Source organism: Carcharhinus amblyrhynchos, chromosome 5, assembly GCF_965287045.1.
Source record: "Carcharhinus amblyrhynchos chromosome 5, sCarAmb.v2.hapA, whole genome shotgun sequence".
In the NCBI taxonomy this organism is placed as follows: domain Eukaryota; kingdom Metazoa; phylum Chordata; class Chondrichthyes; order Carcharhiniformes; family Carcharhinidae; genus Carcharhinus; species Carcharhinus amblyrhynchos.
In genome coordinates, this window is record NC_137328.1 from 128,092,267 (window position 1) to 128,116,157 (window position 23,891).

At 45.2% G+C, this 23,891-nt stretch overlaps 1 protein-coding gene across 4 annotated transcripts in view; it reads left to right on the forward strand.

Moving 5' to 3' along the window:
• Positions 1-23,891, forward strand: part of LOC145343526 (excitatory amino acid transporter 1-like) — a 139,936-nt gene that overhangs the window by 44,104 nt on the left and 71,941 nt on the right. For 3 of the 4 annotated variants that reach the window (XM_080189777.1, XM_080189778.1, XM_080189779.1), the window contains 2 exons: positions 5,478-5,520; positions 19,150-19,445. The exons of the other annotated variant lie outside the window; for it this stretch is intronic. In XM_080189777.1, coding sequence (XP_080045903.1) covers positions 5,478-5,520; positions 19,150-19,445 — 339 coding nt within the window. The remainder of the gene's footprint in view (positions 1-5,477; positions 5,521-19,149; positions 19,446-23,891) is intronic. 4 annotated transcript variants of the gene reach the window in all.

The following is a 23,891-nucleotide window of genomic DNA, read 5'->3' on the forward strand; positions in this document are numbered from 1 at the left end:
TTGATGGGTTCTTGATAAGAGAGGGAATTAAGGGTTATGGGGAGAGGGCGGGAAAGTGGAACTGAGCCACAACAGATCAGCCATGATCTTATTGAATGGCGGGGCAGGCTCGAAGGGCTAGATGGCCTACTCCTGCTCCTATTTCTTATGTTCTTATGTTCTTATGACTGTCTGTGTGCAGTTTGTACGTTCTCCCAGTGACTGTGTGGGTTGCCTCCGGGTTCTCTGGTTTCCTCCCACAGTCCAAAGATGTGTGAGTTAGGTGGATTGGCCATGCTAAATCGCCCCTTAGTATCCGAGGAACTAGCAGGATAAATACGTGGGGTTATATGGATAAGGCTTCTGCACTGGAAGGAGTTTGTGACTCTATGATTTTGTGTTTGTGTGTATATGTGATGTGTGAGTGTGTATGTAAGTAATCAAAACCTGACATGTGGGAAGCTTTCAAGTCTAAGTTGATAGGGATTCAGGACTGGCACATTCCTGGAAGGATGAAGGATAAGTATGGCAAGTTTTGGGAACCTTGGATAACGAGAGATATTGTGAGCCTGGTCAAAAAAAAGCATTTGTCAAAGCTAGGAGGCTGGGAACACATGAAGCAAGTGTGGGATACAAGGAAAGTAGAAAGAAACTTAAGCAAGGAGTAAGGAGGGCTAAAAGGGGTCATGAGAAAGCATTGGCCAGCAGGACTAAGGAAAATCCCAAGGCTTTTTACAATATATAAAGACAAAGAGGGGAGCCTGAGAGAGGGTTGGCCCAATCAAGGACAAGGGAGGGAATCTATGTGTGGAACCAGAGGAAATGGGTGAGGTATTAAATGATCACTTTGCATCAGTATTCACCAAAGAGAAGGACATGGTGGATGATGAGTCTGGGAAAGGATGTGTAGATAGTTTGAGTCATGTTGAGATCAAAAAGGAGTTTTGGGGTTCTTGAGAAACATCAAGATAAACAAGTCTCCAGGGCCTGATGGGATATACCCCAGAATACTGAGAGAGGCAATGGAGGAAATTGCTGGGGCCTTGAGAGAAATCTTTGCACCTTCACTGGCTACAGGGGAGGTCCCAGAGAAGTGGAGAAGAACCAATGTTGTTTCTTTGTTTAAGAAGGGTAGCAAGAATAATCCAGGAAGTTACAGGCTGGTGAGCCTTACATCAGTGGCAGGGAAATTATTGGACAGGATTCTTCAAGACAGGATTTATTCCCACCTGGAAATAAGTGGAATTGCCAAGAAGGCATACAGCATGCTTGCCTTCATCAGCTGGGGTACTGAGTTTAAAACTTGGCAAGTCACGTTGACGCTTTATAGAACCTTAATGAGGCTACGCTTGGAATAGTGTTCAATTCTGATTGCCACACTACAAAAGGATGTGAAGGCTTTGGAGAGGGTACAGAAAAGATTTACCAGGATGTTGCCTGGTATGGAGAGCATTAGCAATGACAGAGGTTGGAGAAACTTGGTTTGTTCTCACTGGAGCGACGGAGGTTGAGGGGAGACCTGCTAGAAGTCTACAAGATTATGAGAGGCATGGACAGAGTGGATAGTCAGAAGCTTTTTCCCAGGGTGGAAGAGTCAATTGCTAGGGGGGCACAGGTTTAAGGTGTGAGGGGCAAGTTTTAAAAGCGATGTATGAGGCAGATATTTTACACAGAGAGTGGTGGATACCTGGAACTTGTTGCCGGAGGATGTAGCGAAAGCGGATACGGTAGTGAGTTTTAAGGGGCATCTTAACAAGTACATGAATGAGATGGGAATAGAGGAATATGGTCCCCGGAAGGGCAGGGGGTTTTAGTTCAGTCAGGCAGCATGGTGGGTGCAGGCTTGGAGGGCTGAAGGGCCTGTTTCTGTACTGTAATTTTCTTTGTACTTTGTATGTGTGTCTGTGGTTGTGTATATATGTGACGTATGTGTGTGTGTGTGCGCACGCGTATATGTGTTTGTGTGTATGCTTGTCTGTGTGTTTCCATATGATCTCATAGAAACTTATAACATTCTAACAGAGTTAGACAGGGTAGATTCAGAAAGAATGTTCCTGATGACGGGGGAGTCCAGAATGAGGGATCATAGACTGAGGATAATGGGGAACCGTTTTAGAACTGAGGTGAGGAGAAATTTCTTCACCCAGAGAGTAGTAAATGTGTGGAATTCACTATCACCAAATGTAGTTGAAGCCAAAATGCTGCCTCATGTTGGAGATAATACATTTAAATCTCATTAATAGATAGTGGCCCAAGCAAAGATCCCTGCAGCTCCTACAACTGAGCCAATTTTGAATCCACTTTACCTGTATTACCCTGTATCCCATGTAAATGTACCTCCATTGCAATTCTTCCATGTTGGTTTGCAGGTACAGCAGGTAATTAAGGCGGCAAATGGAACTTTGTCCTTCATTGCTAGAGGGATAGAGTTTAAAAACAGCGAGGTTATGCTGCAGCTGTAAAAGGTGCTGGTGAGGCCACACCTGGAGTACTGTGCACAGTTTTGGTCTCCTTACTTGACAAAGGATATACTGGCACTGGATGGGGTGCAGGGGAGATTCACTAGGTTGATTCCGGAGTTGAGAGGGTTGGCTTATGAGGAGACACTGAGTAGACTGGGGCTATACTCATTGGAATTCAGAAGACTGAGGGGAGATCTTATAGAAACATATAAGGTTATAAAGGGAATAGATAAGCAGAGAAGTTGTTTCCACTGGCAGGTGAAACTAGAACTAGGGGGCATAGCCTCAAAATAAGGGGAAGCAGATTTTGGACTGAGTTGCGGAGAACGTCTTCACACAGAGAGTTGTGAATCTGTGGAATTCCCTGCCCAGTGAAGCAGTTGAGGTTCCCTCATTGAATGTTTTTAAGGCAAGGGTAGATAAATTTTTGAACAGTAAAGGAATTATGGTGAGCGGGCCGGTAAGTGGAGCTGAGACCATGTAAAGATCAGCCATGATCTTATTGAATAGCAGAGCAGGCCCAAGGGCCAAGATGGCCTACTCCTGCTCCTGGTTCTTATGTGGGACCTTGTCAAAGGCTTTGCTGAAATCCATATAAACTACATTGACTGCACTACCCTCGTCTACACACCTGGTCACCTCCTCAAAAAATTCAATCAAATTTGTTAGGCATGAACTCCCTCTGATGAAGTCATGCTGACTATCCCTGATCAAGCTTTGCCTCTCTAAGTAGAGATAGGTTCTCTTCTTCAGATATTTCTCTAATAGTTCCCCTACCACTGACGAGAGAGCCATTGATCTGTAGTTCCCTGGTTGAAGAATCTTGATGAAGAATTCCATCATATTCCATAATTTCCATCAAGGCAAAGGAGAATCCAAAGAGGTTCTACAAATGCATAAAGGGCAAAAAAGTAACTAGGGAGAGAATAGGGCCCTTTAAGGATCAACAAGGTCATATATGTACGGATCCACAAGAGATGTGTGATATCCTAAATGAATATTTCTCATCAATATATACTGTTGAGAAAAGCATGGATGTTCGGGAACTTGGGGAAATAATCAGTGATGTCTTGAGGAGTGTACATATTTCAGAGAAGGAGGTGCTGGAAGTCTTAAGGCACATCAAGGTAGAAATATTCCTGGGGTCTGATGAAACGTATCCCAGGACATTGTCAGAGGCTAGGAAGGAAATTGCTGGTGCACTAGCAGAGATAGGAGGATGGCAAATGTTGTGCCTTCGTTTAAAAAGGGCTGCAGGGAAAAGCCTGGGAACCAGAGGCCGGTTAGCCTGTAGTGGGTAATGTGTTAGAAGGTATTCTGAGACATAGGATCTACAGCGGTTTAGAGAGGTGAGGACTGATTAGGGACAGTCAGCATGGCTTTGTGAGTGGAAAATCATGTCTCACAAATTTGATTGAGTTTTTTGAAGGGATAACCAGAAGGTAGATGAGGGCAGTGCAGTTGATGTTGTCTACATGGACTTTAGCAAGGCCTTTGACAAGGAACCACATGGTAGGTTGTTGCATAAGGTTAAATCTCAAGGGATCCAGGGTGAGGTATCTAAATGGATAGAAAATTGGCTGGATGACAGAAGCCAGAGGGTGGTTGTAGAGGATTGCTTTTTAATCTGGAGGCCTGTGACCAGCGGTGTGCCTCAGGGATCAGTGCTGGGCCCGCTGTTATTTGCCATTTATATTAATGATTTGGATGAGAATATAGGAGGCATGGTTAGTAAGTTTGCAGATGACACCAAGATTGGTGGCATAGTGGACAGTGAAGAAGGTTATCTCCAAATGCAACAGGATCTTGATCAATTGGGCCAGTGGGCTGATGAATGGCAGATGGAGTTGAATTTAGACAAATGCGAGGTGATGCATTTTGGTAGATTGATCCAGGGTAGGACTTACTCAGTTAATGGTAGGGTGTTAGGGAGAGTTACAGAACAAAGAGATCTAGGGGTACATGTTCATAGCTCCTTGAAAGTGGAGTCACAGGTGGACAGAGTGGTGAGGAAGGCATTCAGCATGCTTGGTTTCATCGGTCAGAACACTGAATACAGAAGTTGGGACATCTTGTTGAAGTTGTACAAGACATTAGTAGGGCCACACTTGGAATACTATGTACAGTTCTGATCACCCTATTAATAGAAAGGATGTTATTAAACTAGAAAGAGTGCAGAAATGATTTACTAGGATGCTACCGGGACTTGATGGATTGAGTTATAAGAAGGGGCTGGATAGACTGGGACTTTTTTCTCTGGCGCGTAGAAGACTGAGGAGTGATCTTATAGAGGTCTATAAAATAATGAGGGACAGAGGTCATAGATATTCAATATCTTTTCCCAAAGGTAGGGGAGTCTGAAACTAGAGGGCATAGGTTTAAGGTGAGAGGGGAGAGATACAAAAGTGTCCAGAGGAGCAATTTTTTCACACAGAGGGCGGTGAGTATCTGGAAGAAGCTGCCAGAGGTACTAGTACAGGCAGGAATTATTTTGTCTTTTAAAAAGCATTTAGACAGTTACATGGGTAAAATGGTTATAGAGGGATATGTGGCAATTGGGACTAGCGTAGGGACTTCAAAAAATGGTGGCATGGAGAAGTTGGGCCGAAGGACCTATTTCCATGCTGTAAACCTCTATGATGGTTTGAGTTATGAGGAGAGACTGGCAGCCTCTGGGGCAATACATTAAGGAACCAAGAAGGGATTTGAGGAGAAACCTTTTCTTCCAGAGGGTTATGGGAATCTGTTGAAGAGTCAGTCAGATTGGAGCCTGGGATAACTGACCTTTCTTAATCCCATTCCCAGGTGAGGAGGGAAACAGTCTTTGGCCTGCATCAATCAAGCCCTTTGGCAGCATTAGTGCAAGCTGAATGGATTTATCAGGAATATGACAGGGGAATGGAGTGAACCCAGAACAGTGTGGAATGACTGAGACTGAACTGAATTGATTGATGGATACCAGGAAGCCTTCACTATGGCACCAAACAAAGTTTGTCCCTGGAGAGAGATAGTAACACTTATTTCTTTATTCCACAGGAATATGTTCCCCCCTAACCTGGTGGAGGCTTGCTTTAAACAGGTAGGAGTCAAATCTCAATAAATAAGTAGAATTGTGCCAAGTCATACAAGGCCAATGGGAAAAACAAGCTTTCAGATCCATCTTTCACTGTGCAGACGAACCATTTGGTTTATTTCTATTACTAAGTTAGATAAAATCGGAACTGTGGTGTTCATTTGGAGTTTCATAGCAAATACAATCTTTGCTATAGGACAGAATTTTCAGTGGAGGTAGGGCCATGCCTGTTGGTTACTGCAGAATGAGGTGAGGGAGGGTTTAAAACAACAGACTTTTATTTTTGTACAGCTGCTTTTTCTCTGCCTGTTTCCTGCGCTAGGGCCTTGTGACCTAATTTCAGGTGCATACATGAACACAGCAGAGTTCAGTAAACCAACAGGAATAAATCCAAAGCATAACATTTTCTTAAATTAAATAGAACATAGAACATTACAGCGCAGTACAGGCCCTTCGGCCCTCGATGTTGCGCCGACCAGTGGAACAAATCTAATGACCCTCTAACCTAAACTATTCCAATGTTATCCATATGCCTATCCACTGACCATTTGAACACCCTTAAAGTTGGCGAGTCCACAACTGCTGCAGGCAGGGCATTCCACACCCTTGCTACCCTCTGACTAAAGAACCTACCTCTGACATCCGTCCTATAATTACCACCCCTTAATTTAAAGCTATGTCCCCTCGTGTTAGCCATCACCATCCGAGGTGAAAGGCTCTCACTGTCCACGCTATCCAATCCTTTGATCATTTTGTATGCCTCAATTAGGTCACCTCTTAACCTTCTTTTCTCTAACAAAAACAGCCTCAAGTCCCTCAGCCTTTCTTCAATAAGACCTTCCCACCATACCAGGCAACATCCTGGTAAACCTCCTCTGCACCCTTTCCAATGCTTCCACATCTTTATTATAATGCGGCGACCAGAACTGTACACAATACTCCAACTGCGGCCGCACCAGAGTTTTGTACAGTTGTAACATGTTCTCACTGCTCCGAAATTCAATCGCTCTACCAATAAAAGCTAACACACCATACGCCTTCTTAACAACCTTATCAACCTGGGTGCCTACTTTCAGGGATCTATGCACATGGACACTGAGATCTCTCTGCTCGTAGACACTACCAAGAGTCCTTCCATTAGCCCTATATTCTGTAATCATGTTACTCCTTCCAAAGTGAATCACCTCACACTTTTCCACATTAAACTCCATTTGCCACCTCTCAGCCCAGCTCTGCAGCTTATCGATGTCCCTCTGCAAACTGTAACATCCATCCTCACTGTCTACAACTCCTCCGACTTTGGTGTCATCCACAAATTTACTAATCCATCTTTCTACACCCTCAGCCAGGTCATTTATAAAAATGACAAACAGCAGTGGCCCCAAAACAGATCCCTGAGGTACACCACTTGTAACTGTACTCCAGGTTGAATATTTCCCATCAACCACCACCCTCTGTCTTCTATCAGCTAACCAATTCCTGATCCAAACTGCTAAATCACCCTCAATCCCATGCATCTGCATTTTCTGCAGTAGCCTACCATGGGGAACCTTATCAAACGCTTTGCTAAAATCCATATACACCACATCAACTGCTTTACCCTTATCCACCTTTTTGGTCACCTTCTCAAAGAACTCTGCATGGAGGTCGGTCACCAGTGGAGTGCCCCAGGGATCTGTTCTAGGACCCTTGCTGTTTGTCATTTTCATAAATGACCTGGATGAGGAAGTGGAAGGATGGGTTAGTAAGTTCGCCGGTGTTGTGGGTAGTCTGGAGGGATATCAGAAGTTGCAACGTGACGTAGATAGGATGTAAGACTGGGCGGAGAAGTGGCAGATGGACTTCAACGCAGATAAATGTGTAGTGGTCCATTTTGGCAGGACCAATGGGATGAAGGAATACAATATCAAGGGTAGGAGTCTTAGCTGTGTAGAGGAGCAGAAGGATCTTGAGGTCTGGGTCCATAGGACTCTTAAATCGGCCTCGCAGGTGGAGGATGTGGTCAAGAAGACGTATGGTGTACTGGCCTTCATTAATCGAGGGATTGCGTTTAGGAGTCGGGAGGTAATGCTGCAACTTTATAAGACCCTTGTCAGACCCCACTTGGAGTACTGTGCGCAGTTCTGGTTGCCTCACTATAGGAAGGATGTGGAAGCTATTGACAGGGTGCAGAGGAGATTTACAAGGATGTTGCCTGGATTGGGAGGCATGCCTTATGAAGATAGGTTGAGGGAGCTAGGTCTCTTCTCCCTGGAGAGACGAAGGTTGAGAGGCGACCTGATAGAGGTTTATAAAATGTTGAGAGGAATAGATAGGGTGGATTCTCGGAGGCTATTTCCCAGGGCTGAAATGGTCGCTACGAGACGACACAGGTTTAAGGTGCTGGGAAGCAAGTACAGAGGAGATGTTAGGGGAAAGTTTTTCACTCAGAGGGTGGTGAGTGGGTGGAATTGGCTGCCGTCGGTGGTGGTGGAGGCGAACTCGCTGGGGTCTTTTAAAAGACTTCTGGATGAGTACATGGGATTTAATGGCATTGGAAGTTACAGATAGTTCTATGGCTTGGTAGGTATAGATGTGATCAGCGCAACTTGAGGGCCGAAGGGCTGTTTGTGCTGTAGTGTTCTATGTTTTATGCTCTATGTTCTTACTGTGTTTATCCCAGTCCAACGCCGGCACCTCCACATCATGTGGGAGCTTATCAGATGTCTTACTAAAGTTCATATAAACTACATCCACAACCCTTCCCTCATCAATTATCTTTATTACATCAATTGAGTTGGTGAGACATGACCTACCCTGTACGAAACCATGCTGCCTATCACTAACTCGTCCATTTTCCTCCAAATGTGCACATAGCCTGTCCTTCAGTATCTTTTTCAAAAGCTTCCCCACCACTGATGTCAGGCTCACCGGCCTATAATTTGGTGGATTATCCCTGCTTCCTTTCTTAAATAAGGGAACAACATTAGCTATTCTCCAGTCCTCAGGAAACTTGCCTGTGATCAAAGAGGATGTTAAGGCCCCAGCTTAACCAATTCGATTTTCAAGTTTGCTGATGACACCACCATAGTGGGTTGGAACTCAAACAACAACGAGACAGAGTACGGGAATGACATAGAGTATCTGGTGAACTGGTGCAACAACAATAATCTCTCCCTCAATGTCATCAAAATGAAGGAGAATGTCATCGACTTCATGAAGCATAAAGGAGAACATGTCCCTGTCCACATCAACAGGGATGAAGTAGAAAGGATCGAGGGCTTCATAGTACATAGAACATTACAGCGCAGTACAGGCCCTTCGGCCCTCAATGTTGCGCTGACCAGTGGAACCAATCTAATGGCCCTCTAACCTAAACTATTCCAGTGTTATCCATATGCCTATCCACTGACCATTTGAACGCCCTTAAAGTTGGCGAGTCCACAACTGCTGCAGGCAGGGCATTCCATGCCCTTACTACCCTCTGAGTAAAGAATCTACCTCTGACATCCGTCCTACAATTACCACCCCTCAATTTAAAGCTATGTCCCCTCGTGTTAGCCATCACCATCCGAGGAACAGGGCTCTCACTGTCCACCCTATCTAACCCTCTGATCATCTTGTATGCCTCAATTAGGTCACCTCTTAACCTTCTTCTCTCTAATGAAAATAACCTCAAGTCCCTCAGCCTTTCCTCATAAGACCTTCAAGTTTTCAGGTGCGCAGATCACCAACAACCTGTCCTGCTTCCCGCATGCTGACATTATAGTTAAGAAACCAACGCCTCTATTTTCTCAGAAGACTGTGGAAATTTAGCATGTCAGTTATGACTCTCACCAACATTTACAGATGCACCATAGAAAGCATTCTTTCTGGTTGTATCACAGCTTGGTATGGCTCCTGCTCTGCCCAAGACGCAAGGAACTACAAAAGGTTGTGAATGTAGCTCAATCCATCACACAAACTAGCCTCCCATCCATTGACTCTGTCTACACTTCCCACTGCCTCGACAAAGCAGCCAGCATAATTAAAGACCACCCCCCCGATCATACTCTCTTCCACCTTCTTCCATCAGAAAAAAATACAGAAGTCTGAGGTTATGTACCAACTGACTCAAAAATATCTTCTTCCTTGCTGTCATCAGACTTTTGAATGGACTTATCTTGCACTAATTTGATCTTTCTCTACACCTTAGCTATGATTGTAACATTAAGTTCCACTGGTCGGTGCAACATCGAGGGCCGAAGGGTCTGTACTGCACTGTAATGTTCTATGTTCTACTACATTCTGCACTCTCTTGTTCCCTTCTCTATGAACAGTATTCTTTGTCTGCATACTGCAAGAAACAATACTTTTCACTGTATACTAATACACATGGAGTTTAATGCGGAGAAGTGTGAGGTAATTCACTTTGGTAGGAATAACAGATGTGTCGAGTATAGGGCTAACGGGAGGACTTTGAATAGTGTGGATGAGCAGAGGGATCTAGGTGTATGTGTACATAGATCCCTGAAAGTTGGGAGTCAAGTAGATAAGGTTGTTAAGAAGGCATACGGTGTCTTGGCGTTTATTGGTAGGGGGATTGAATTTAGGAGTCGCAGCGTCATGTTGCAACTGTACACAACTCTGGTGCGGCCGCACTTGGAGTACTTGTGCAGTTCTGGTCCCCACATTACAGGAAGGATGTGGAGGCTTTGGAGAGGGTGCAGAGGAGGTTTACCAGGATGTTGCCTGGTATGGAGGGGAGATCCTATGAGGAGAGGCTGAGGGATTTGGGGTTGTTTTCGCTGGAAAGAAGGCGGCTAAGAGGGGATCTTATTGAAACATATAAGATGATTAGAGGTTTAGATAGGGCGGATAGTAATAGCCTTTTTCCTCTGATGGAGAAATCTAGCACGAGGGGGCATGGCTTTAAACTAAGGGGTGGTAGTTATAGGACGGATGTCAGGGGTAGGTTCTTTACCCAGAGGGTGGTGAGGGATTGGAATGCCCTGCCTGCTGCAGTTGTAAATGCGCCTAGTTTGGGGGCGTTTAAGAGATCCGTGGATAGGTTTATGGACGAGAAGGGATTGGTTTAGGTTAGTGGGTCATTGTTTTGTAACTGGTCGGCGCAACATCGTGGGCCGAAGGGCCTGTTCTGCGCTGTAATGTTCTATGTTCTATGTTCTATATGGCAATAATAAATCAAAAAGCTATTTCTCTCTTTGCCTCCTGGAGTAGCCTGGGATAGATCCCATCCTGGAATTCACAGAATCATTGCATCCGTACAGAGCAGAAAGAAGCCACTGGGCCCATCAACAACAATTCCACCCATACTCTATCCCTGTAACCCTACATGTTTACCCCACTAGTCCCCTAACACTAATGGGCAATTTAGCGGGCCAATTCTAAGCTGCACATCTTAAGACTGTGGGAAGAAACTGGAGCACCTGGAGGAAGTCCACACAGACATGGGAAGAACCCTAACTCCACACAGTCACCCAAGGCCAGAATTGAACCCGGGTTCCGGCTGATACCGGAGTTGAGGGGGTTGAGCTATGAGGAGAGGCTGAATAAACTAGGCTTGTACTCGTTAGAGTTTAGAAGAATGAGGGGAGATCTCATTGAGACGTATAAGATGATGAATGGGATGGATAGGATAGAGGTGGAAAGACTCTTCCCGCTCAAAAAAGACAGTAGGACTAGGGGGCACAGCCTCAAGATAAAGGGGGGGCAGTTCAGAACGGAGTTGAGGAGGAACTTCTTCACTCAAAGGGTGGTGAATCTCTGGAATTCTCTGCCCGTTGAAGTGGTGGAGGCTGCCTCGCTAAATATTTTTAAGAAGCGGGTTGATGGGTTTTTGATAAGAGAGGGGATTAAGGGTTATGGGGAGAGGGCGGGAAAGTGGAACTGAGCCACGACAGATCAGCCATGATCTTATTGAATGGCGGGGCAGGCTCGAAGGGCCAGATGGCCTACTCCTGCTCCTATTTCTTATGTTCTTATGTTCTTATGTTCTTCGTGCTGTGAGGCAGCAGTGCTGACCACTGTTCACCATGCCACCTTCTCACTCTTCTAAACTCTTCCTCTCACTACGAAGGCCAACATATCAGTTGCCTCTTTAGCGGCTTCTTTACACAGAGAGTGGTGGGAGTGTGGAATGAGCTGTTAGATGAAGTGGTAAATGTGGGCTCACTTTTAACATTTAAGAAAACCTTGGACAGGTACCTGGATGAGAGGGGTGTGGAGGGTGTGGTCCAGGTGCAGATCAGTGGGACTAGAAAATGGCTCGGCACAGACAAGAAGAGCCAAAAGGCCTGTTTCTGTGCTGTAGTATTCTATGCTTCTATGGTTCTATGACACCAAGATTTGTAACTCACACCCATGTATCTGTTATTTTTAAATAGTCCACCCCAAACACCTCAAGTAGCTTCCAGTCTGTAACTCAATCCCGGGTATATGTAACTCCATATAAACCATCCCAAACCCCAAAATTGGATTTCAGCCTGTAACTCATACCTGGGTATCTGTTATTCTATATATAAACCACCCCGAACCCCTCAATTAGATTCCAGTCTGTAACTCATACCTGGGTATCTGTTATTCTATATATAAACCACCCCGAACCCCTCGATTAGATTCCAGTCTGTAACTCACTCCCGGGTATCTGTTATTCTATATATATAAACCACCCCGAACCCCTCGATTAGATTCCAGTCTGTAACTCACTCCCGGATATCTGTTATTCTATATATAAACCACCCCGAACCCCTCAATTAGATTCCAGTCTGTAACTCACTCCTGGGTATCTGTTATTCTATATATATAAACCACCCCGAACCCCTTGATTAGATTCCAGTCTGTAACTCACTCCCGGGTATCTGTTATTCTATAAATAAACCACTCCAAACCCCTCGATTAGATTCCAGTCTGTAACTCACTCCCAGGTATCTGTTATTCGATATATAAACCATCCTGAACCCCTCAATTAGATTCCAGTCTGTAACTCACTCCCGGGTATCTGTTATTCTATATATAAACCACCCCGAACCCCTCGATTAGATTCCAGTCTGTAACTCACTCCCGGGTATCTGTTGTTCTGTATATAAACCACCCCAAACCCCTCGATTAGATTCCAGTCTGTAACTCACTCCCGGGTATCTGTTGTTCTATATATAAACCACCCCGAACCCCTCGATTAGATTCCAGTCTGTAACTCACTCCCAGGTATCTGTTATTCTATATATAAACCACCCCGAACCCCTCAATTAGATTCCAGTCTGTAACTCACTCCCGGGTATCTGTTATTCTATATATAAACCACCCCGAACCCCTCGATTAGATTCTAGTCTGTAACTCACTCCCAGGTATCTGTTATTCTATATATAAACCACAGCAAACCCTCGATTAGATTCCAGTCTGTAACTCACTCCCGGGTATCTGTTATTCTATATATATACCACCCAGAACCCCTCGATTAGATTCCAGTCTGTAACTCACTGCCAGGTATCTGTTATTCTGTATATAATCCACCCCGAACCCCTCGATTAGATTCCAGTCTGTAACTCACTCCTGGGTATCTGTTATTCTATATAAAACCACCCTGAACCCCTCGATTAGATTCCATTCTGTAACTAACTCCTGGAAAACTGTTAGAAACATTGAAACATAGAAAAACTACAGCACAATACAGGCCCTTTGGCCCACAAAGTAGTGCCGAACATGTCCCTACCTCAGAGATTACTAGGCTTACCTATAACGCTCTATCTTACTAAGTCCCATGTACTTATCCAAAAGTCTCTTAAAAGACCCTATCGAATCCACCTCCACCACTACTGCCGGCAGCCGATTCCATGCACCCACCACCCTCTGAGTGAAACACTTACCCCTGATATCTCCTCTGTACCTACTCCCCAGCACCTTAAAACCTGTGTTCTCTTGCGGCAACCATTTCAGCCCTGGGGAAAAGCCTCTGACTATCCATTTGATCCTCTCAACATCTTATATACCTCTATCAGGTCACCCCTCATCGTTGGTCTCTGCAAGGAGAAAAGGCTGAGCTCACTCAACCTATCTTCATAAGGCATGCCTCCCAATCCAGGTAACACGCGTGTAAATCTCCTCTGCACCCTTTCAATAGCTTCCACATCCTTCCTGTAATGAGGCGACCAGAACTGAGCACAGTACTCCAAGTGGGGTCTGACCAGGGTCCTATATAGCCGCAACATTATCTCCCGACTCCTAAATTCAATTGCTCGATTAATGAAGGCCAGTAAGCCATACGCCTTCTTAACCACATCCTCTACCTGCGCAGCTGCTTTGAGCGTCCTGTGAACTTGGGCCCCGAGATCCTTCTGATCTTCCACACTGCAAAGATCCGACCATTAATATTATATTCTGCCATCCTATTGTACCTGCCAAAATGAACCACTTCACACTTATCTGGGTTGAACTCCATCTGCCACTTCTCCATCCAGTCTTGCATCCTATCAATGTCTCACTGCAACTGCTAACATCCCTCCAGACTATCCACAACACCTCCAACCTTCGTGTCATCAGCAAACTTACTAACCCATCCCTCCACTTCCTCATCCAGGTCATTTATAAAAATCACAAAGAGTAAGGGTCCCAGAACAGATTCCTGGGGCACTCCACTGGTGACCGACCTCCATGCAGAATATGATCCATCTACAACCACTCTTTGCCTTCTGTGGGCAAGAAGTTCTGGATCCACAAAGCAATGTCCCCTTGGATCCCATGCCCACTCATCATCTCAATAAGCCTTGCATGGGGTACCTTATCAAATGCCTTGCTGAAGTCCAAATAAACCACATCTACTGCTCCTCCTTCATCAATGTGTTTTGTCACATCTTTAAAAAATTCAATCATGGTTGTAAGGCATGATCTGCCTTTGACAAAGCCATGCTGACTATTCTTAATCAGCAAGACCTCCCTGAATATAAAAGTAGGGCAACTGCACAGGGTACTGGTGAGACCGCAAATGGAGTACTGTGTGCAGTTTTGGTCACTGTATTTGCGAAAGGATATATTGGCCTTGGAGGGAGTACAGTGAAGGTTCACCAGGCTGATAGCGGAGATGAGGGGGTTAGCCTATGAAGAGAGATTGAATAGACTGGGTCTGTACTTGTTAGAGTTTAGAAGGCTGAGGGGGGATCTTATAGAGACATATAAGAAAATGAAGGGGCTAGATAGGGTAGAGAGATTCTTCCCGCTTAGAAAGGATAGCAGAACTAGAGGGCACAGCCTCAAGATAAGGGAGGGGGCAGTTTAGATCAGAGTTGAGGAGGAACTTCTTCACTCAAAGGGTGGTGAGTCTCTGGAATTCTCTGCCCGTTGAAGTGGTGGAGGCTACCTCGCTGAATATATTTAAGTCACGGGTAGATAGATTTCTGATAGACAAGGGAATTAAGGGTTATGGGGAGAGAGCGGGAAAGTGGAACTGATCCACTTCGGATCAGCCATGATCTTACTGAATGGCGGGGCAGGCTCGAAGGGCTAGATGGCCTACTCCTACTCCTATTTCTTATGTTCTTATGTTTAATCATATTATACCTCTCCAAATGTTCATAAATCCTGTTTCTCAGGATCTTCTCCATCAACTTACCAACCACTGAGGTTAGACTCACTGGTCTATAATTTCCAGGGCTATCTCTTCTCCCTTTCTTGAATAAAGGAACAACATCCAAGAGAGCTAGGTCTCTTCTCCCTGGAGAGACAAAGGTTGAGAGGCGACCTGACAGAGGTTTATAAAATGTTGAGAGGAATAGATAGGGTGGATTCTCGGAGGCTATTTCCCAGGGCTGAAATGGTCGCTATGAGAGGACACAGGTTTAAGGTGCTGGGAAGCAAGTACAGAGGTGATAAGAACATAAGAACATAAGAACATAAGAAATAGGAGCAGGAGTAGGCCATCTAGCCCTTCCAGCCTGCCCCACCATTCAATAAGATCATGGCTGATCTGTCTTGGCTCAGCTCCACATTCCCACCCTCTCCCCATAACCCTTAATCCCCTCTCTTATCAAAAACCCATCAACCCGCGCCTTAAAAATATTTAGCGAGGTAGCCTCCACCACTTCAACGGGCAGAGAATTCCAGAGATTCACCACCCTTTGAGTGAAGAAGTTCCTCCTCAACTCCGTTCTAAACCGCCCTCCCTTTATCTTGAGGCTGTGCCCCCTAGTCCTACTATCCTTTCTGAGCGGGAAGAGTCTCACCACCTCTATCCTATCCATCCCATTCATCATCTTATACGTCTCAATGAGATCTCCCCTCATTCTTCTAAACTCTAACGAGTACAAGCCTAATCTATTCAGCCTCTCCTCATAGCTCAACCCCCTCAACTCCGGCATCAGCCTAGTAAACCTCCTCTGCACTCCCTCCAAGGCCAAAATATCCTTGCGTAAGTACGGCGCCCAAAACTGCACACAGTACTCTAGCTGCGGCCTCACCAATGCCCTATAAAGCCTCAGCAAGACCTCCCTACTTTTATATTCAATCCCCCTCGCGATGAAGGCCAGCATCCCATTCGCCTTCCTGACCACCTGCTGCACCTGCAAGCTGGGTTTTTGCGACTCATGCACAAGGATCCCGAGGTCCCTCTGCACCGTCGCCTGCTGCAGTTTTTCTCCACGCCAGTAATAATCCTTCCTACCATTATTCCTACCAAAGTGGACCACCTCGCACTTACCAACATTAAATTCCATTTGCCATTTCCTGGCCCATTCGCCCAGCCTATCTAGATCCTTCTGTAGACTCTCCCCACCCTCCGCACAATTTGCCTTTCCACCAATTTTGGTGTCATCAGCAAATTTCGACACCCTACACTCCGTTCCCTCCTCCAGATCATCTTTATAAATGGTAAATAGCTGAGGCCCCAGCACCGACCCCTGGGGCACTCCACTAGTCACCATCCGCCAATCCAAATAGCACCCATTGACCCCCACTCTCTGCCTCCTATTTGACAACCAGTCCTCTATCCACGCTAACACCCTACCCCCAACTCCATGCTCCCTTACCTTCTGCAATAACCTCTTGTGAGGTACCTTGTCAAACGCCTTCTGAAAATCCAGAAAGACCACATCCACCGGCTCTTCTCTATCCACCGCCCTAGACACATCCTCATAGAACTCCAGTAAATTTAGGGGATGTTAGGGGAAAGTTTTTCACTCAGAGGGTGGTGAGTGAGTGGAATCAGCTGCCGTCGGTGGTGGTAGAGGCGAACTCGCTGGGGTCTTTTAAAAGACTTCTGGATGAGTACATGGGATTGGGAGTTACAGATAGTTCTATGGCTTGGTAGGTATGGATGTGATCGTCGCAACTTGTGGGCCGAAGAGCCTATTTGTGCTGTAGTGTTCTATGTTCTATCTGCAATTCTCCAATCCTCTGGAACCTCTGCTGTCTCCATTGATAATGCAAAGATCATTGCCAGAGGCTCCGCAATCTCCTCCTCGCCTTCCAAAGTAGCCTGGGCTACATCCCATCTGGTCCCGGTGACTTATCTAACTTAATGCTTTTCAAATGCTCCAACACATCCTCTTTCTTAATATCTACATGCTCAATCTTTTCAGTCTGCTGCAAGTCTGCACTACAACCACAAAGATCATGTTCCACTGTGAATACTGAAGTATTCATTAAGTATCTCTGCTATTTCTTCCGGTTCCATACAAACTTACCCACCGTCACACTTGACAGGACCTATTCTTTCACATCTTCTTTCGCGTTATTCCATAAAAACCCCTGGAACCTGTTGATTAGTTTCCAGTCTGTAACTCACTCCCAGGTATCTGTTATTCTATATATAAACCATCCCGAACCCCTCGATTAGATTCCAGTCTGTAACTCACTCCCAGGTATCTGTTATTCTATATAAAAACCATCCCAAACCCCTTGATTAGATTCCAGTCTGTAACTGACTCCCGGGTATCTGTTATTCTGTATATAAACCACCATGAACCCCTCGATTAGATTCCAGTCTGTAACTCACTCCCGGGTATCTATTATTCTATATATAAACCACCCCGAACCCCTCGATTAGATTCCTGTCTGTAACTCACTCTCGGGTATCTGTTATTCTATATATAAACCACCCCGAACCCCTCGATTAGATTCCTGTCTGTAACTCACTCCCGGGTATCTGTTATTCTATATATAAACCATCCCGAATCCCTCGATTAGATTCCAGTCTGTAACTCACTCCCGGGTATCTGTTATTCTGTATATAAACTACCCTGAACCCCTCGATTAGATTCCAGTCTGTAACTCACTCCCGGGTATCTATTATTCTGTATATAAACCGCCCCGAAACCCTCGATTAGATTCCAGTCTGTAACTCACTCCCGGGTATCTGTTATTCTACATATAAACCATCCCGAACCCCTCGATTAGATTCCAGTCTGTAAATCACTCCCAGGTATCTGTTATTCTGTATACAAACTACCCTGAACCCCTTGATTAGATTCAAGCCTGTAACTCACTCCCGGGTATCTGTTATTCTATATATAAACCACCCCGAACCCCTCGATTAGATTCCAGTCTGTAAATCACTCCCGGGTATCTGTTATTCTGTATATAAACTACCCTGAACCCCTCGATTAGATTCAAGCCTGTAACTCACTGCCGGGTATCTGTTATTCTATATATAAACCACCCCGAATCCCTTGATTAGATTCCAATCCATAACTCACTCCCGGGGTTCTGTTATTCTATATATAAAGCACCCCGAATCCCTCGGTTAGATTCCAGTCTGTAACTCACTCCCGGGTATCTGTAATTCTATATATAAACCACCCCGAACCCCTCGATTAGATTCCAGTCTGTAACTCACTCCCAGGGTTCTGTTATTCTATATATAAACCACACCGAACCCCTCCATCAGATTCCAGTTTGTAATTCACTCCCAGGGTTCTGTTATTCTATATATAAATCACACTGAACCCTTCCATTAGATTCCAGTCTGTAACTCACTCCCAGGTATCTGTTATTCTATATATAAACCACCCTGAACCCCTCGATTAGATTTCAGCCTGTAACTCACTCCCGGGTATCAGTTAGTCTATATATAAACCACCCCGAATCACTCAGTTAGATTCCAGTCTGTAACTCACTCCGGGGTATCTGTTATTCTATATATAAACCACCCCGAACCCCTCGATTAGATTCCAGTCTGTAACTCACTCCCGGATATCTGTTATTCTATATATAAACCACCCCGAACCCCTCGATTAGATTCCAGTCTGTAACTCACTCCCGGGTATCTGTTATTCTATATATAAACCACCCCGAACCCCTCGATTAGATTCCAGTCTGTAACTCACTCCCGGGGAGCTGTTATTCTATATATAAACCATCCCGAACCCTAGATTATATTCCAGTCTGTAACTCACTCCCGGGTATCTGTTATTCGATATATAAACCACCCCGAACCCCTCGATTATATTCCAGTCTGTACATCACTCCCAGGTATCTGTTATTCTGTCAATAACAATGCAATCCCCTCCCTCTGATTGCCATGCAATCTCTCCTGCACTCCGTTATTGTCCATTATTGCATACTGTGTTCAGATGATGGAGATGTTCATGTGTATGTTGTGTATCTGCTGCTGTTACTGTTTCTGTCTCATGCTGAATGACTATTTCATGCTCTGTGTTTAACTTTTAGTTTAAAACCAACTATGTTATGAGAAAGATTAAGCCAATTCCTGCACAGAATGGTTCTATCAGCTCAGAGTCAATGATGAGCAACGTCTCCCTGGCCATGGATCTTCTTTTGGAGGTGACAGAAGAATCAATCCCAGTAGCAGGTTCCGTCGATGCAGTCAATGCCCTGGGGCTTGTCGTCTTCTCCATGAGCTTTGGGCTTGTGATTGGAAATATGAAAGAAGAAGGAGTGGTGCTGCGTGATTTCTTCAACTGTCTAAATGAATCAATTATGCAATTGGTGTCTGTGATCATGTGGTATGAAGTTTAAAGTTAAATGTAAATGTCAACCTTGGTTCAATATTGTGCTATTTCTGTGTGTGTGTGTGTGTGTCTCTGTGATGTGTGTGTGCTTGTGTGTGCATTAATCTCTGTGATGTGTGTGTCTGTGTGTGTGTAAAACTCTGATGTGTGTACGTGCGTGCATGCGTGTGTGTATCTCTCTGTGATGTGTGTGTGCGTATGTGTGTGTGTGTGTAAAACTCTGTGATGTGTGTGTGTACCTGTGTGTGTGTGTATGAGGATGTGACTAGTGTGGTAGACAGAACTGGTGGATGTGGTGTTTTTAGATTTCCAAAAGGCGTTTGATAAGGTGCCTCACAAAAGGTTGCTTCAGAAGGTTGGGTGCATGGAGTTGGGGGTAAGGTGTTAGCGTGGATAGAGGATTGGTTGTCTAATAGGAAGCAAAGAGTTGGTATCAATGGGTGCTATTCTGGTTGGCAGTTGGTGACTAGTGGAGTGCCGCAGGGATCGGTGCTGGGGCCTCAACTGTTTACCATTTATATAGATGATCTGGAGGAGGGGGCTGACTGTAGGGTGACGAAATTTGCTGATGACACAAAGATGAGTGGAAAAGCAAATTGTGCGGAGGGTGTGGAAAGTCTGCAGAGAGATCTGGATAGGCTGAGCGAGTGGGCGAGGACCTGGCAGATGGAGTATAATGTTAGCAAGTGTGAGGTTATCCACTTTGGCAGAAATAGTAGGAGGGATTATCATTTAAAAGGCGAAAAGCTGCAGCATGCTACGGTGCAGAGGGACCTGGGGGTCCTTGTGCACGAGTCACAAAAACCCAGTCTGCAGGCGCAGCAGGTGATCAAGAAGGCGAATGGGATGCTGGCCTTTATAGTGAGGGGGATAGAATATAAAAGCAGGGAGGTCTTGCTGCAACTGTACAGGGTACTGGTGAGGCCGCAACTGGAGTACTGTGTGCAGTTTTGGTCATCGCACTTGCGCAAGGATATTTTAGCCTTGGAGGGAGTGCAGAGGAGGTTCACTAGGCTGATACCGGAGATGAGGGGGTTAGCCTGTGAAGAGAGACTAAATAGACTGGGTCTGTACTCGTTGGAGTTTAGAAGGATGAGGGGGGTTCTTATAGAGACATATAAGATAATGAAGGGGATGGATAGGGTAGAGGTAGAGAGATTCTTCCCGCTTATAAAGGATAGCAGGACTAGAGGACACAGCCTCAAGATAAGGGGGCGGGGGTGCAGTTTAGATCGGAGTTGAGGAGGAACTTCTTCACTCTAAGGGTGGTGAGTCTCTGGAATTCTCTGCCCGTTGAAGTGGTGGAGGCTACCTCACTGAATATATTTAAGTCACGGGTAGATAGGTTTCTGATAGACAGCAGAATTAAGGGTTATGGGGAGAAAGCAGGAAAGTGGAACTGATCCACTTCAGATCAGCCGTGATCTTAATGAATGGCGGGGCAGGCTCAAAGGGCTAGATGGCCTATTCCTGCTCCTATTTCTTATGTTCTTATGTGTATATCTCTGTGATGTGTCTGTGTGCATGTCTCTGTGATGTGTGTGCGTGTGTGTGTATAGCTCTGTGATATGTGTCTATATATCTCTGTGATGTGTGTGTGCGTGCACATGTCCCCTTCTCTTCCAAATTCCTACCCCAACTCTTTGTTAGTCTGCCCTTCCTGCAGTCCTGTTGGTGTTCCAGGCTTGGCCCCTCTTCGGCAGGTGTGCAGCTTCCTTGTGAGCCTCTCTCTGCATCCTGAGAAGGGGCCAGGACCCTCAGAACTGCCTCATTATGAGCAGCATCCAACTGCCACATCCCATTGTCACATTAAACTGCAGTGGGCTATTCTTGCCAATCTCTTTCCTGTCCAACTTATTTGCTGATTCTCAGGACTCTACCAGTCGAACAGCTCTTGCCAATCCTCCCTGAGATGTTAGTGGGGAGTGTGGCACTCGCTGCAGACGGCTGCCCAATGCCCTTTAATAACCCACTGACCATTCATAGAACAATAGAGTCACTGCAGTGCAGAAAGAGGCCATCCGGCCCATCGAGTACCAGAGGTTTACAGCATGGAAACAGGCCCTTCGGTCCAACTTATCCATACCACCCTTTGTTTTTAAATCCCTAAGTTAGTCCCAATTGCCCACATGTAACTGTCTAAATGCTTTTTAAAAGAAAAATTCTACCTGCCTCTATTGCTACCTCTGGCAGCTTGTTCCAGACACTCACCACCCTCTGTGTAAAAAAAATTACCCCTCTGGACCCTTTTTGGTGTCTTACTATTCATTGAATACTTCCTTGTAAATTACTCCTTCCAAAGTATCACCTCACACTTGTCAGGGTTAAATTCCATCTGCCATTTATCTGCCCATTTGACCATCTCGTCTATATCTTCCTATAACCCAAAATACTCAACCTCACTGTTAACCTTCCATTCAATCTTTGTGTCATCTACAAACTTACTGATCCTACCCCCCACACAGTCATCAATGTTATTTATATAAATGATGAATAGTAGGGAGCCCAACACAGATCTCTGTGGTTTGCTGCTGGACACTGGCTTCCAGTCACTAAAGCAGCTTCTGTTATCGCCCTCTGTCTCCTACAACTGAGCCTGTTTTGAATTCACTTTATCAAATTACCCTGTATCCTGTGTGAATTTACCTTCTTTACAAGTCTCCCATGTGGGACCTTGTCAAAGGCTTTGCTGAAATCCACACAAACTACACTGACTGCACTACCCTCATCTACACACCTGGTCACCTCCTTAAAAACTTCATTCAAATTTGTTAGACATGACTTCCCTCTGACGAAGCTATGTCTCTCCAAGTGGAGATAGATGCTCTCCTTCTGAGTGTTCTCTAATAGTTTCCCTACCACTGACGTGAGACTCACTGGTCTGTAGTTCCCTGATTTATCTCTACAACCCTTCTTAAATAGCTGTTCTCCAGTCATCTGGCACTTCACCCATGGCCAGAGAGGAATTGAAAATTTGGTTCAGAGTCCCAGCAATCTCCTCCCTTCCCTCCCACAGCAGCCTACTTAAAACATAGAACATAACAGCGCAGTACAGGCCCTTCGGCCCTCGATGTTGTGCCAACCAGTGGAACCAATCTAATGACCCTATAACCTAAACTATTCCAATGTTATCCATATGCCTATCCACTCACCACTTGAACGCAAGTCCACAACTGCTGCAGGCAGGGCCTTCCACGCCCTTACTACCCTCTGAGTAAAGAACCTACCTCTGACATCTGTCCTATAATTACCACCCCTCAATTTAAAGCTATGTCCCCTTGTGTTAGCCATCACCATCCGAGGCCTGGGACACAATTCATCTGGGCCTGGAGATTTCTCCACTTTTAACACTGCCAACAGCTCCCATACCTTGTCCTTCCCTATGTCAACTTCCCTGCCATGTTTCCTCCATTAAGCATTCTACCTCTTCCTCTCCTTTCCTTTCATTTCAAGTCCTTATTCACTCCTGTCCATCCAAACACCATTATCTCAACAAACTACCTTCACGGCCTTTGTTCCTCATTTTCACTAATTTCAACCTTCATCATGGCACATCCTTTCTCCTCCCTCAATCTCTCTTCCATGTAAACTGCCCAAACCATCATCTCAGTCACCCCCTTGACCTTGTGGCCTTGGTACTCCCATTGTCTCAATCGCAAATAAGGCCATCTTTGATCACTTCCTGTATCACTCTCCAACACCCTCCTCAGAAAAGCAGCCAGCATAATCAAGGACCCCATGCATCCCAGACATTCTCTCTTCCACCTTCTTTCGTCGGGAAAAAGGTACAAAAGTCTGAGGTCACGTACCAACTGACTCAAGAACAGCTTCTTCCCTGCTGCTGTCAGACTTTTGAATGGACCTACCTCACATTAAATTGATTTTTCTCTACACCCTAGCTGTGACTGTAACAATACATTCTGCACTCTCTCCTTTCCTTCTCTATGAACGGTATGCGTTGTTAGTATAGCACGCAAGAAACAATATTTTTCACTATATGCCAATACATGTGACAATAATAAATCAAATCAATTCAAATCAAACCATCTACACTGCCTTGCGATGTCCCAATCATACTTCCTTTGTCATCCAATCACTACAACATTCCTGCAGCGACCAATTTATTCAGCCATATCCTCAACTCCTTATCCATAAAAACCACTACTTTGGCTGTTGCTGTGTATGGTGGCATAGTAGTATTGCCACTGGACTGGTAATCTAGAGGCTCCAGGCTAATGCTCTGGGGTTACGGATTCACATCCCACCACAACAGTTGGTGGAATTTAAATTTAATCAATAGATCTGGAAGATAAAGCTCACCTCAGTAATGGTGATCATGAAGCTTTCATCAACTGTTGTAAATGTCCTTTAGGGAAGGAAATCTTTGTCCTTAGCTGGTCTGGACTACATGTGACTCCAGATCCACACCAATGTGGGTGA